This window comes from Microtus oregoni, unplaced genomic scaffold (genome assembly GCF_018167655.1).
Source record: "Microtus oregoni isolate MIOR12 unplaced genomic scaffold, Mior012 000010F_ref0000083, whole genome shotgun sequence".
Lineage (NCBI taxonomy): Eukaryota > Metazoa > Chordata > Mammalia > Rodentia > Cricetidae > Microtus > Microtus oregoni.
Genome location: NW_024543069.1, coordinates 46,185,526 through 46,201,987, shown reverse-complemented (window position 1 = coordinate 46,201,987; position 16,462 = coordinate 46,185,526). Strand labels below are relative to the sequence as shown.

Genomic DNA, 16,462 nt, shown 5'->3' with positions numbered 1-16,462 from the left:
AGGGATCTCAAGCCCACCCTGCGGAAGCATCACTCCTGGAAGGTGGTAGATTTCCGTATAAACAACTAATCAGAAACAATAAGTAAAAGTGGAGGGCATCCCTTGGACCACACAGGTGGCCATCAGGGAGGAGGAAAGTCAGCTTGGACCCCACAGGTGGCCATCAGGGAGGAGGAAAGTCAGAGGGCGGGCCTGCCTAACCTTCGTCGCTTTGGCAGATTCTAAGAGAGGCCAGTCTCACGGGCTTGCTGTCAGCCACAGAGCCGGCCTGACATTTCAGTGTGTCACTTCCTAATCTCAAATTGAAGTTCAGCTGATCTCTCGGTGGTACTGATTTCCAACAATGGCTTTCTCTTCAGAGGAAAAATCTCCTTTAGAAAGAAATCCCATGTCTTTTTTCAGGGAACCGTCTGATACAGATTCACCAACTAGAACAGTCCCTCTCAGGTAGGAAGCAGAAAGGACATGATGTCTTCTTAAACTCCTGCTTGAGATGCCTGGAGATTTGGGCAGGTGCCTACATCATCCTAATGTCGAGGGCCATGCAGCAAATCCATGGATTCCCTGAGAAGGGTGAAGGCAGTGTGAACCATCTTCTTAACGGACTGGCCCAGGGGCTCTGCCGTAGCTGGTCCAGGAGTCCTGCATGAAAGATAAGGAAGGCTAGTCATCACCAGCCTTGCTGTCCCTAGCTCTAGTTGCCAAACGACTTCAGAACCCAGCTAACACCCAGGCCTTTAAATTTTGACCATAATGTGCCCCCCATATATCTTTCCTGAAGAGAAATCTGGGGGGGGTTATCATATGCTCTGCCTCTCCTCTCAAGCATGGCAGTCTGTGTTCAACCTCTCTTCTGGGCCTGTCAGTGACAAATGCATAAGAGGCCACCTCATCCTAAGTAGCCCCATCTTCGTAAGAGACACCTGTGTATTCATAAGGGACAAGCACTTTACAAGAGCACACTGCAGTCTACTACAAGATGGTTCGTGTCAGTTGCTGAAGTAGTCCTAGGAGCTAGCGCGAACCTTGTAAGGGCCCAGGGAGAACCGACAGATAAGGGCAGAGCTAGTGATTCAACTTGCATAAAAAACTGACATAACTAAGAGAAGAGGTAAACTCTTATTGGCTGGTACAATGCTGTGACACACAGCACCTGTAGAAAGCCATGGGCCTGTCAGAGGACAGCTAGGGGAGCCCAGGTTAACTCTCAGTCCTGGTTTTTCCCAACAGCCTCCTTTCCTAAGGCAAGGCAACTGGAGAACCCATCTCAACAGCCCTACTAAGAACTGCCTTTCATGTATAGCCACCTCCTTGAAAAAATGCAGAGGCCATTTCTCAAGTGATAGAATGCACTGGGTTCTGTTGCTTTCAAAAGACGTAAATGAGCCAGGTCAGGCGGTGCATGCCTTTCATCCCAGCAGAGGTAGTTAGATAGCTGTGTGAATTCAAGACCAGCCTAGGTGATATAGAGAATTCCAGACCAGTCAGGGAGAGAGAGAGAGAGAGAGAGAGACAGACAGACAGACAGACAGACAATATATTTCGTCCCATCCTTGACTTCAGACCCAGAGAGCTCTCGTTCTGAAACATGCCTTCTTCCCTGTGAGACTAGGGAAATTTCCACGCCTGCTCAGGTGTAATGGAGAAGTTGCACTACGCCAGCCTCCTCAGCCGGCTGCAGAGAGTGAAGGAGCAGGCCCAGGTGATCAATCAAGCAATGGCAGAGCTGGCAACCGTCCCTTATCTCCAGGACATCAGTCAACAGGAGGCAGAATTGGTAAGTATTTGTTTCTCTTTGTTTAAGCTTTCACAGGCCCCAAGCTAGCAGAAGACGGATAGGGGCTGAAAAGGCTTGTGGTTATAGATGGTGTCTGAAGGGCGACAGGGCCTCGTCCCGCATTCAGATGGAGACCCTGGGAGATGGGAGTAGTCTGGAGCTCCATGATCACTTTCCTTTTCCTGTCTCCCTCCTTCCCTTCCTCCCTCCCTCCCTCTCTTTCTCTCCCTTTCTTTCTTTCTTTCTTTCTCTCCTTTCTCCCTTTCTATATAACAAGAACCTTGTAATATGTAAAAACATAGGCAGGAGAGCAAAACACTTACCTGTATAAAAACACCACCCTACAAAATGTCCCTAAGTGTAGGTCCCCTGCAGGTTACCATACACAGTGGAGGAGGCGGCACACATAGTGAAAGACTCAGTAAAAGTTCATTTGAGAGAAAAGTCTTATTTTCTTTCGTGTGTGTGTGTGTGTGTGTGTGTGTGTGTGTGTGTGTATGTGTGGATTTTTTTAAACTAAATACATTCAGAAAAGCAGACATTTTATTCTCGCATAGACCAAGTCAAAAACTACTTAAAGAAACAGTTTAGAAACAATCTTCAAACAGATGTGTGTATTCTACTCATAATTAATATTAGAAATCATACCACCTCATTTGAAAAGTAATTATTGAACAGTGTGCTGCCCATTCAAGGAGAGGTTGGGAGAGCCTAATGTGTCCTAGGGAAGGGCTCTTTCCTTTGAAGCTTTAATTGAGAGTAGCTAAAACTAATTATAGACTTGAATTGAATTCACAGCACAAGGATGAGAACAGCCCAAGCTGATTACCTGTAATTTTCAGATAACTAAAGGAACCCTCCCTCTTTGAGCTTTTACAGATGTAACCAAGAAATGAGCTTCTAGTATTTATAAATTTATCTAGAGTTTTTTTTTAAAGTTTGTTAAATAAATACTGATATTCAGTGTAATGTTATAAAACAGTCTACCAAGCCCAGTAATAACGCAGTGCATACTAAAGATGAACCCCATGAAAGAAGCCTGCTGTTCACGGAATCTGTAAGTCAAAACAGGCTAATACCATCTGACCCATCATGGCGGCGTGCAGAAGAATGGCTTTTAAAAGCGCTATGTTCATCCTGCCATCCGTGAGGCATTCAACAGTGTGCTAAGTGTGGTGCTTTCAAAGGGCATATTATAACCAATTTTAGATGATTAGTGCTTCTGTACGATAAGAGAAGCAAAGGAAATGTTAATCTGGAAAGGAAAATCTTGACCCTGTCTTCCGAAAAAAGAATATTCAAGACAGAAGTAAAAAAAATCGAGAGGAATTCTCTGCTTGTAAGTCTCTTGAGCCACACCCCTTTGGGGTTCCCTCCCCCAAGAAATGCTTATATTTCCAAATGTGTACAAAGGGCTCAAAACCAACATCACTGAAATGCCTTCCTGATGTATAATTTTTGCAGTAGCTTATGCTTTAGAAAATGGTATTTCATGGGATGATTTCATACTGTATACACTCTCAAAATTTGGAAAGATAGATGGGCAGACATATTGATAGATGATAGACAGACACAGTCAAATAGATGTGTGGTTACAACCCCGATATTTGAACAGTTTGTATTGTAGAAGGTTTCATCACATTACGCAATAGATTTTACTTTCCAGTTTTCCAAGTAGGGGTTAACCTTAAAAAGTAAATCCCAACCTGACCTTGTAGGGCACCATGGCAACCGCGGTGGCTCAACAGAAACCTCATGAGTGACTCTGCTCGCTGCCTTCCTGAGGAAACTCTGCGGCACCAGAGGCCATCTAAGGGTTAGCCTTCAGGCTCACATGTTCTGACACAACCCACACATGAGCCACGTGATAGAATTTGTTACCAGTTTCTGGCTCAGTGGAGCTTTGAACTTGGGATCCTCCTGCCTCAGCCTCCCCATTGCTGTGACTATACTGACTTTGTCAGTTTCTTCTGAGATGCAGTCTCACGGAGACCATGCTGGAAACTCCCTACTACCTGAGGCTGATCTTGAGCTTGCAATCCTCCTGCTTCCACCTACCAAGGTCTAGGACAGCAGGCATGCACCACCACGCCTAGCCCATCATATTATTTTCAGTTGGGTTATTTTCAGTTGGGTTATAGCAAGTGACTTTTGTTGTAGGTAAAGTGTGCTGTTTCAAAGGGACCTTTAAAAAAGAAGAAGAAGAAAATTAGTTATTTCAAATTTTTTAACAACAGTAAAAGAGTTTAAATGAACAAGAGTCTTTTAAGAGGCAATCAAACAGTGCAGCTTTAGTACCGTCCTCTGGAGAGCTTTTTCATGATGCCGAGAATTATGATACATTAGCCTCAGGAGAAAACACTAAAACACATTCATGTACTACATGGCATTTCCTGGGAGAATGAACTGCTGCCATCACTCATAACAGTCCAAATCTGGTTTTAACAAAACATCAACACTTACTACATTAAACCCTATATGCTTTGTACAAATTTGGAGGAAGAATCTTTCCATTGTTTCGATATTTTATGTGTACAGCAATGCTCAGTTATGACTGAAGCAGCATCGAGGTGATGGTATTCATCGTGGGGAATATGAGCAATAAAATCATCAGCGAACAAATGATTTTTTAATTAGGTTTTAATCTGTGTGTTTAGAGCAGTTATTTCTGTGTGAATTCCATGCTGATAATTTTTATCTTGGTATCACAGCTGCAGTCGCTAATGGCAGACGCCATGGACACCCTTGAAGGAAGGAAGAGTGACAAAGAGCGTGTGTGGAATAGAATCCAAAAGGTAAAACTTTGAGCGGGAGGAAAAATGCATCCTATCCTCAGAGAAAATGTCCACCTTGGGTCAAATCTGCTTAGGAGATAAAAAAAGAGAGAAAAGCAGTCCCTGGGGTGGTTTTCGGTCTGCCTTCTCTGTGAAGTGAATGCGGTCGAAAGACTAGAAGTGCAAGCAAAACCAGTGACAGATTTGTTTAACTTGTCCCCACGCACTGTGGTCCTCATACCCTCCACCCTTCCTGACCATGATCCTTTTCATTTTCTGTTTAAAACGTCTGCTTCTTCATTATCTGTAATGGTATTTTTAAAGTCCTTTTCCTTGGAATTTTCACTGATTTTTCAACTACTTTTTTGTCTTAGTTTTTGTTTTTATTTTTGTTTGTTTGTTTATCTGTCACTCACTTGGGAAACACATCTTGGCTCAGGCTCCATGATCTTGCACTTTGGTAGTTCGGGTAAAGGAGAAATACCAGGGCTCATCACTGGTGAACAGGGCAACATTCACAGGTTGTCCCAGGTCCTGGGAGACTTGAGTGACACTGTAGAACTGTCTGAAGGTGTTGGCGATGCTTACCTCCAGCTTCCCCTAGGTAATACCTTCTGATTGCTCTACTTCCCATTCATTCTCCTCCCATCCCGCTGTGGGATCCTGAGATCAGGAAACAAAAGGAACAAAACAAAGAAGGCATCAGTCAATCTATCCAGAAGGGACTCTCGGAATTGAGGAGACCTGTGCTCTAAAATCAACTTGAAACTCTGAAAAGATACATAAAAAAATCCACAGAACTCATAAATGTTTGAGTATCAGGGCTACCTTGCTGGGCAGGAACAGCACGGCCATATGAATGGCAGTGAACAACATGCTTTCATAACCTGTAGAAACAAATGAGAATAGCCTGGTCTGGGAGATCAAAGATCAGGAGACCAGCTTTATGACTGCGGTATTTTTAGAACATTCAAAAATTAATGTTCATTACCCAGGTGAAGGAGACATTTGGAAGGTGGGGAATACCTTACTTGGTAAAGTGCTTGAGTATGTGGACATGAGATCAAGTCCCAGATCCCACATTTAAAAACAAACAAAATACCTAGCCCTTTGTGGTGGTGAACACATGTTCCCCGAGGGAGGAGAGGGAGGTGGAGAGAGGCAAATCCCTGGGACTCACAGACCATTCAGTCTAGCTTACTTTGTGAGCTTCAAGTCAGTGAAAGCCCTGTGTGTCTCCAGAAAACGCGGCTGGCACCTGAAGAATGGCACCCAAGGTTGTTCCCTGACCACAGTATGCCTACACACACATACACACAAGCTTCCCAAACAGAATGGCACCCTAGGTTGTCCCCTGACCACAGTATGCCTACACACACATACACACAAGCTTCCCAAACAGAATAGCACCCTAAGTTGTCCCCTGACCACAGTATGCCTACACACACATACACACAAGCTTCCCAAACAGAATGGCACCCTAGGTTGTCCCCTGACCACAGTATGCCTACACACACACATACACAAGCTTCCCAAACAGAATGGCACCCTAGGTTGTCCCCTGACCACAGTATGCCTACACACACATACACACAAGCTTCCCAAACAGAATGGCACCCGAGGTTGTCCCCTGACCACAGTATGCCTACACACACATACACACAAGCTTCCCAAACAGAGTGAAGAACATGGGCCAAGAATACAGAGCAACTGGGAGAATTTGTTACTGGGGGCCCGCTTACAGTTTCAGATTAGTCCATGATCACCATGGCAGGAAGCCATGGCGCTAATCTGCAGGTGGACAGAGAGAGACCCAATCGGCCTGTCATGGGCTTTTGAAACCTCAAGGCCCAACCCTAGTGACATACCTCCAACAAGGCCACGCTGCTTAATTCTTTCCAAACAGTTCTATCATTGTTGTATTATATGTATTGTTACAGTTATTAACTAGCAAATTAGCATTCAGACATATGAGCCAATATAGGGCCATTCACATTCAAACCTCCACAGAAATTTATAGACTTATTTGGGGCTTGTGGTTCCAAAGGGAGAGGAAGCCACGGCCATGACAGTAGGGAACATGGCAGCAGACAGGAAGGCCTGGGCTGGGACGGCAGCTGAGAGCTCACATCACAATGACACGAGTCTTTAGAAACCTTAGTCTGCTGCCAATGTGATGGCTATTCTTAGCTATCAACTTGATTACTTCTGGGGTTAACTATAACCCAGAACCAGAGGACACAACTCACCTGGGAGGATTCCTGCTTGATATGAAGTGGGGAGATCTACTTCTAATCTGGATCTTTGATATAGGAAGACACACCTTTAATCCAGATGTTTAACCCAGATCTCATCTTGGCCACCCCTTCTGCTGGAAGCCTATATAAGGACATGGAAAAAGGAAGCTTTTGCGCTGTTTCTGCTTCTTCTCGCCTCACTAGTAAGTCCATTCCTTCACCAGCATTGCGCCTACATCTTTGGAATTTAATGAAGACAAAATGAGACATCCAGCCTCATGGACTGAGTAACTTCTGGACTTGTGGACTTTCCATTCACAGCCAGACATTGTTGGATTAGCTGGGCACAGCCTATAAATCATTCCAATAAATACCTTTCTCATATCTGTGTATTATACATTATATATAGCTATATTATGAGAAAGTCATTCTAAGTTCTGTTATTCTAGACAGCCCTAACTATTACACCCCAAGACATACCTCCTCCCACAAAGCCACACCTCCTAATCCTTCCCAAACAGTTCTACCAACTGAGTACCAAGTATTCAAATATTTGAGCTTCTGAGAACCATTCTTATTCAAAGCATCACAGCATGCATATCTGCAAGCAAAACTCTCAACTTAAAGAAAAATAAGGAATGGTAATGAGATGTTTGCTGAGCCCAGAAAGGAGAAGCCACACCAGGGAGCTGAGTGAGAACTTAATAGAAGAAGTAAAGGCACCTGCTGCCCAGACTAACAGCCTGAGTTCAATTTCAGGGAGCTGCGTGGTGGAAATGGAGAATTAACTCCTGTGAACGCCACGTGCATGTGTGGTACATGTGTGTGCAGAGGGGGTGCACATGTGAGGTACATGTGTGTGCAGAGGGGGTGCACATGTGAGGTACACGTTTGTGCAGAGGCAGGTGCACATGCATGTGTGTGCAGAGGCAGGTGCACATGCATGTGTGTGCAGAGGAGGGTGCACATGTGAGGTACACATGTGTGCAGAGGTAGGTGCACATGCATGTGTGTGCAGAGGCGGGTGCACATGTGTGGTACATGTGTGTGCAGAGGCGGGTGCACATGTGTGGTACATGTGTGTGCAGAGGAGGGTGCACATGTGAGGTACACGTGTGTGCAGAGGCAGGTGCACATGCATGTGTGTGCAGAGGCGGGTGCACATGCATGTGTGTGCAGAGGCGGGTGCACATGCATGTGTGTGCAGAGGCGGGTGCACATGTGTGGTACATGTGTGTGCAGAGGCGGGTGCACATGTGTGGTACATGTGTGTGCAGAGGCGGGTGCACATGTGTGGTACATCTGTGTGCAGAGGTGGGTGGAGTAGGGTGTGAGAGAATGCAGAGAGGGGGGAGAGAGAGAAATGTTTTAAATGAATAACCATGAATTTGTTAATTAAGAAAATGACAAGGTAAAGGAGAAAATAAAGAAAATCCGTACCATCCCGTTGAGCTGGAGATTCGAGAGAAGAGTTGCAGAGACTAACTCTGAGAAGTTTGCATTAGAAATCTGTCGCTCCTGGATCTCTGAAGGAGAAGGGGGCTCTAGAAGGGTTGGACACAGAACTTTGAGGAGGATCTGCTAAGCCACTGATAAGTGAAGTGACGAGGGGATTCAGTGAACTTGGAGGAATTCTGTAACTTCTGGAAAAACTAGCTTCAGAAACAGCATGTGTTTCCATACTGGGGATGGCTTTCTGAAGAGGTGCTCACAGGAAAACGGGAGCAAATGGGTGGCAGAGAGGAGTGGGCGAGCATCTCCTGTTGGCACAGACTAACAGCTGGCAAAGCAGAGACGGGGTGTGCAGAGAATGAACCCTCCTGTCACAACTGCCATAAGAAGTGGCCTCCGAGTAAAGAGAATACAGGGTTAGAATGGAGTGCATTGACCCTGGGCACTATTGAGATGCTCACGGGAAACATGGAGCCTCACGTTCTGGATAAACACGGAATGAAGGTGACAAGGGATAGGGGAAAAGGGGAAGACAAGAAGAAAGAGGGTGCCAGTCACGCCTTACTCCAGAGGTGAAGTTTCTAGGCCCTTGGCCAGATAATGGTAATGCAATCATCTGTGTGTCTGGCACTGCTAAGGGAGACCATATAAAGAGAAGAGAGAATTGTGAGGGGCACACTTCAAACTGCCGAAGAGAAACCTGCAGAGGAGAGCAAAGGCTCGCAGAGAGAATTAGAGCTGGAGGGAAGGAAACTCAATACTGAAGAGTCAGCAGCATCACCACTGTTTCTCCTGGCTATACAAATAACTTTAGAACAGGGATCAGCAGACCGCACGCTGCAGATTGCATTCAGCACAGCACCTATTTCTGTAGTGAAGTGTTGTGATATGGAGCGGCGGGCTATGTTCCTGGCGCCCGGCCGCCCGCACGGCTAGCTTTATACAAAATAATTTCACGGAAACTATATTCTTTTAAACACTGCCTGGCCCATTAGTTCCAGCCTCTTATTGGCTAGCTCTTACATATTGATCTAACCCATTTCTAATATTCTGTATAGCACCACAAGCTGGCTTACCAGGAAAGATCTTAACCTGCGTCTGTCTGGAGCAGGAGAATCATGGCAACTTCTGACTCGGCTTCTTTCTCCCAGCATTCTGTTCTGTTTACTCCACCCACATAAGGGTTGGTCTATCAAATGGGCCTAGGCAGTTTTTTTTGTTGTTGTTGTTGTTTTTTTTTTTTGGTTTTTCGAGACAGGGTTTCTCTGTGGTTTTGGAGCCTATCCTGGAACTAGCTCTTGTAGACCAGGCTGGTCTCGAACTCACAGAGATCCACCTGCCTCTGCCTCCCGAGTGCTGGGATTAAAGGCGTGCGCCACCACCGCCCGACTGGCAGTTTCTTTATTAATTAACCAATGAAAGCAACAGATTGGAAAGAAATCACTCCCACATCAGCGAAGTTCATTGTCACAGCTCTGCCGTTCATTTACATGTGGTCTGGGTCAACCTGGCCGCTGTAACGACTCAGTCAAAACTGTCTAGCTGCGTGAGGAAAAATGTGGGTGTACGGCAGTTTCCAACAGTCCACCTCCCAGAAATATTTGCAATGGCAAATCCAAATATTCCCAGAGCCACACCCCAATGAGTAAACCCTAGGGACAGGCCAGAAAGAGGAAAGAGAGAAAACATCTTTAGTGTCTTTTGAGAATTCTTCATGTACATTCTAATACAAGAATGAGTATGGGGGCTGGAGAGATGGCTCAGTGGTTAAGAGCACTGTTTGTTCTTCCAGAGGGATCAGAGTTCACTTACCAGTACCCAATTCCAGTTCCAGGGGACCTAACACCCATGGAAAAATACCAATGTACATAAAATAAAAATAAATAAATTTTAAAAAAAGAAAAGAAAATGCTTCTTGCACTTGGCTGTAAGCTACTCTCATGGTGCCAGTGTTCATGGGCATGCCTAGCCTGTTGTTTCTTACTTTGTCCCTACATCAGCTGTCTGTGCTGTGTAACAAACAACCCTAAGTGCAGCAAATTAAAAAACAAAAACAAAAAACTATTGTCTCTCACACCAATACACGGATCAGACTCTACGGTGGTTCTCAAAACTTCTCCCACCTGATTCAACCTTACGGCTGTGCACATAGGTCTGTGAAGGTTCCAAGATGGCTGTCTCACATCCTCACAGCTCACACTGATCCACAGAGACAGTTGCCTGCATGTAGATCTCCTGTGTGAAATGGGCTTCAAGACGGCATCTAACTTGGTGCCAAGAGAACAATCTAAGAGAAGGAAGTGAAGGTATTCTGTCTTAAAGAGTCATTCTACATCAGCTTGTGCCATACTGTGCTGATGGGAACAGTCACAGGCCAGCCTAGACACAAATGGTAGGAAGAACAGATTCCACGACCAAGGAGATGATGGTGACCCTCTCACAGACAAGGCGCAGCAGCAGAGAGACTGTGTTCTGGGCTGGAAAACATACCTTCAAGCACGCAGGAGTCAGGTAGACGGTGAAGTCCAGGCCCCCACACCACACACCCAACCAGCTGGTCTAGAAAGACTCCCTGGTAAGAAGCCAGCCTTTCCAAATCAAAAGCCCCAGCAATGGTTGTGGCTTTCTAAATAGAAGCCCCTGAGAGATCTTTAGGGAGATGCGAATGGGAAAAAGCAGGGTGCCAAATTCTTCCCAAGGGCTTTTAATTTGGCTAATGCGCCTCTCCAGAGGATGATGGCATCACTCTCAGACAGTTCCAGTAGCAAGTAAGTAATTTCCTTTTACTGCTACAGAGTTAATTTGTGTGTGCAGGAAAAAAAATAATTAAAAAAAAAAAAACCCTAGTTGTACAAGCTGCACTGTGTTGTGAGCTCACTGGAAGCTGATATCAGCGTCGCCACCTCTGAGATCTGTTATCTGGAATAGAAACAGCTGTTGCACCTAATGAAAACACTTGAAATTTTCATCTGAAGCAGCAGAATTATGGCAGAAGCGGCTCGTTCTGCACAGTTAAAGGGTCTGTCAGAATCCCCATTACCTCACAGTTCCCTGGGCTCCACGTTGTTATAGGTCTATAAAAAACAACAACAACAACAACTAGACAAACTCATCAGGCTGCGATGCCGCACCCGACTCCTGAGCGCTAACCTCCTGGCTGTGCCTTGTCTCTTCTGGTTCCCCAGAAACAACCGTCTTTGCCCCAACTCTTCACAGAGTTGCAGGGGAGTGATAGTGGTTTGGGACTGACTCTGTAAAGTAGTTCTTTCCAGTAACTATGTCAAGATTAAGATATATTATTGATGGTTTGGTGATGCAAATTCAAAACCGGGCAAGTTACATTTTAAAAATAGCGAGGATTTCCTTATGTCGGAATGTCCCATCTACGGTGTGGTTAAGACCATCACACATTGTTCACTCTGATTCCGTAACAGTAGTGCCTGGGGAGGAACCCTGTTTCTGAACATCCCGCTAAAATCTATGAGGCCTTCCTCATTCAAGTGAAGAGCGAAATATCCATTTGGCTTCCGTTCTCTCAGACATCGTCCTGGATTTTCGAGACTCATTCCTGAAAAATCGGCGCCCTCTTGCTATCTGCAGCCTACTTAAGTAGGCAATAAATCACCTAAAATTATAGAATATGTTATAGGGTAAAATGGCAGGGTATGATAGGAAAATGGAAGGTACCAAATAAAGAAGAAAATTGTGCCTATCTATCCCAGACAGAACTCACTTTTAGTATGGGAAGTAGCAAGCATGAGACACTAAGGTAAAGTGTGAGCTCCCAGTTCTCAGTGATCAGCTATGTAACTACTGCGTAATAAATCGACTACTGAGAAACGGCGTGAAATAAGATAGAGCGCTTTATTAAAAGCAAACACACTTGAAAGCTGCCACGACGAGAGTAGGCTGAAGGGAAAAGGAGAGCAAGGCATCGTAGTCGCTTTTTGAGTGCAGTGATGAGCACCAGGGCCTAGGCAGCTTACAGAAGAAAGAGTTTATGGGGTGCTAACAGTTTCAGCGGCTGAGTCCATGGCCACCCTGGCAGGGAGACTGGCAGCAGGCATTGGTGCTGGTGCTCTGCCTGAGGGCCAACACACTTATCCACCAGTAGGGGGCAGACAGAGGCTGACACTCTTCCCACAAGGCCACGCCTCCTAATCCTTCTCAAACAACTCTACCGACTAGGAATCAAATAGTAGTCTGTGGAGGCCATTCTCATGCAAACTACCATCCCAGGAAAGGTTACAGTGATCCAGGAGAGGAAGCCCAAACCGCAAGCCTAAGTGGGAATAATGTTAGCTTTCATCTTCTCCTCAGAAGGCAATGGTATTTAAAGAGAGACCAGTACACAATTCCTGCCTGTGTTGCTCCTCTCGAAGACTGGGCACATTAGGGGGTGGGATTTATTTTGTCTGACAGTCTGAGTGTACCAACCATCCTGGAGGGGAAGGCATGGCGGCAGGAGTATGGGGAGCTGGACACACTGTCTACAGTCAGAGACTGAGAGAGGAACGCTGGTGTCCCACCTGCCTTTTTGCTCAGTCCAGGACCCAGTTCCCTAGGGTGCTGCCACCCACACTCAGAGTGATTCTCCCCATTTAATCTTCCCTGGAGAACCCTCCCACATATACCCAGAGCTGTGTCTCCTAAGCAGTCAAGTTGAAAATGAAGACTGACTATCACACATTCGGAACTAACAGTTTGGAGACAAACCAGACCTATCACAAATTAGGGAAAGAGGCAATTTTCTCTGGGTCTCAGTTTCCTTACCCAGAGAATAAGAATATGGCTTAGAAAAGTCTAAACCCTTCCCAGCTCTGAATAAATAGATCTCTTGAAAGCCAAATCAGCAAAATCAAAGAATAAACAATTATTGAGTTCTTATGGAGCATTATGTATACCAACTCATTAATCTTCACCAGGTAAAAAGTATAATTTGCTAAACAGAGGAATCCAGCAGGTTGCCCAAACTCACATGGCTTGAGCTGACTCTGTGATGGAAGCCCAGGACACGTGACACCTCAAGAACTCGGAGTGATAGTAAGCATCCAACAGTATGCTCAACACTGTGTCCGCATTCACGTGTGAGGCCAGATGGGGTCAGGGTAGCCGCTAAACAAAGAGGAATCTGGCTAAGGGTCTTCAGTTCTCAGATTCTTTCAATCTAAGCTAAAGAAGTCACTATGAAGTTTTTAGTTTAGTCTAGCATCACAGTTAATTGACTTTGGGGCTGGAGATATGGTTCAGTGGGTAAACTGCTATCCAAACAAGCATGGAGGTCAGGGTTCAAATCCCCAGAGCCCACACAGTTTGGACACTGTAACACATACCTATAATTCCAGTGATCCTAGGAAGAGATGGAAGGTGGTCACAGGAAAATCCCTGGAAGCCCTTCGGCCTGACAAGCACAGTGACAAAAACCAGAGATATTGTCTCAAACTAAGTATAATTCAAGGACCAATACTCTCCTCGTGCTTGCTACGACGCCTATTTACACAACCAGTCAGCACACGAATACATATACACACTAAATAAATAGGATAATTGGCTTATTCATTGACTCTTATATAGGCTCCTCCTCCTTTGATGTGTAGTTTTCTGTCATGAGACACTGAACCGCAAGTCACCACCTTCTGAGAACCCCAATATGCCCCCCCCCACTTTTAGGTCCTGCAGTTTTGTTGTTTACCACTGAATCCTTAAGTCCGCTGAAGTTGGATGCTTTTTTAAGATTTTATTTTTGATTATGGATATATATGTGTCTCTGTGTGGGTCTGTGCACATGGACAGAAGGTGCCCACAGAGGCCAGCAAAGGTCATCAGGTTCCCGTGGAGCTGGAGGTGGGAGTCATCTGATACGGGCGGTATGTGACATTAACCACTGAGCCATCTCTCCAGCCTCTTCACTGAGGTTTTATGAAGGGGCCTAACCAGAGAAATAGGAGATATGAAAAAAGCTTGATATTAAGTTGGCACATCTGATTTCTTCTCACTATAAATCCAAGAGGTAAACAGTGCACAAGGAAAAGTTATTCTCTCGGTGCATACAAAGCCGAACGTCTCAATGAGATCAGAATTTAGCCTGCTATAACATACTATTTTATTCTTCTGTCTTTGGGTCACTCATCTGAGGCTAAATGAGGAAAATACACTTTGATATTTCAGAAGCAATGAGAGAAGTTTCCTCAGCTATAACCTGAGACCTGTGAGCTTTCATGAGAAGTAGTTTTGAAGTGGGAAGACACTTTAAAATTCATATAGTATTACAAAATGCAGTGAACTTCAATGAATCCAGCAAACAGAGTGCATGCATCTCCTCAAAATATTCGTATGAAGGTACTCCAAATGATTTGCATTTTTATATTCCTTTTTTATCTCAAAGCCTTCGCTTTCACACCAGCCCATTGTCATCCCAGAAACGACATTCATTGGTATACTCACTGGTCCCTTGAAGATGAGCGTGTGATGGGTTAGGTGACCCAGGGACTCGGTTCTGTTGCAGACTTGGCACAGGCAAAGCAGAGGTGCGTGACTACAGATTGGGAGGTGGGGCAGGGGCAATTGGCTGAGGAGAAAATCAAGCAAACTGCAGCCTTTCATTTACTTGCTGCATCAGCATTCAATCCTGAATCCTGGCAGAGGCACCTCGGGGAGAGATTACCCACACAGCATCTCTCATCGGCCAGTCGGCTGGGCTGACTCATGGGTGGTGGGCTAGGAGTTCTGTGAATGTTCTCCTCTTTTCTGAGGCTCGGCAGTGGTGCCGTTCATTCACAGAGCAGTGAGTCCTGCAATCAGGCTTTCCCTGTGTGTCTTGCCCTTTAAAACATCTCCGCAGATTTTTTGCAATTTGACTGTGAATCTTGCAACTGCCTGGGTATGGCTGTCCTCATTAGCATATCCTATTCCATTCTGGTGTGAGCTCTGAGCACAGCTAAGCAATTCTGTCCACAGCCTTGTGCAGGCCGTGTGGGGAGTCTCCATGCGCTTGTCACTAACTGTGCTGGGAAGGGAAGGGACAAGCAGGAAGAAACAAGACCAAAAACTCTGCAGGATAAATCGCTACGGTTTAAATCAACAGATTCTATGTCTATAGGCTTCCAGGCACTGAAGCCTTACAGAAGCTCATGGTTACCATCAGAAGCCAAACTTTTGGACAAAAATTCCATGCCTATACTGAGGAAAGTCAGAAGCCTTGGTTCTTACCAGCTGCCATCACAGACCAGTGCTCAGCTGCGGATGGTGAAACCTGGTTGTCACTGAAGTCAGTGACTTCTCCCCTTGTCTGTAGGGACAAAGTGTAGAGTTAGTTTGTTGCCTTGGTCAGCTTTCAATGACGCTAACAAAACATAGAAGCTTTGTTTAGGCTTGCAATGTCAGAGGTCTTAGTCCATGGGTGCTTGGCTCTATCGCTTGTTGATCACGGTAGCAGCACCACAGAGGCTATCTGTTCACCTGGCGGTAGCTGGAAAGAGAAGAGAAAGCCAGGAAAGACCGGAAAAGGTTAGGGCTCCAATTTGCCTTCAAGGGCACGCTCCTAATGCCCTAACTCCTGCACACTCTGCCCCACCCCTGAAGACTTTACCACCTCTGTGTAACACGGCACCTGAGCCTATAAGAGACAGTCAAGGTCCCAACAATGGCCTTTTCTCACACTGTTCCTGGCAGTACTATTTTCTACCTCATTTCCTACCAATGCTCAGCTTTGCCTCCAAACCCATGAAGCTCCCTTGATTGGCTGAAGATGGTGCCCTCTAAAATTTGGACTACTTGACAGGACATTTTTGCAGCAGATCCTCATGTGTCCCTCATTTAAGGAGCTCAAGCCCAGGGGTGCAGCCATTTCTAACAGGATTCTAGGTGACATCACAGCCAGCGTGCGGTCACTCAGGTGGACCTAGCGAAGTACTCCTATCCAACTGACCATCTTAGGCTGACTGAAGTGTATCTTGGTTAACTACTGTAATCAGTCAGAAAAGGCTCGCCAAATTTATTGCAGAAAATAAGGCTAATACTGATGATGATAAATATTAGCAATGGATATTATTGACCTCGTGCTATACCACACATGTGATAGCGTTGTAACGTCTAAGAATTGCAACAACCGCACGACAGAGCTGTTACTGTGTCTCTGTGAGGATGAGGGAAAGAGTGTTGTAAAATTAACCAGGAAATAATCCCAAGTCTGTACTGCATGGTCTGATGAGGACTTGAGGCAA

At 45.4% G+C, this 16,462-nt stretch overlaps 1 protein-coding gene across 1 annotated transcript in view; it reads left to right on the top strand.

Moving 5' to 3' along the window:
- Spata16 (spermatogenesis associated 16) overlaps positions 1-16,462 on the top strand; it is a 254,089-nt gene that overhangs the window by 217,748 nt on the left and 19,879 nt on the right. The window contains exons 8-9 of the mRNA XM_041659524.1: positions 1,613-1,777; positions 4,489-4,572. Of these exons, the coding sequence (XP_041515458.1) occupies positions 1,613-1,777; positions 4,489-4,572 (249 nt within the window). The remainder of the gene's footprint in view (positions 1-1,612; positions 1,778-4,488; positions 4,573-16,462) is intronic.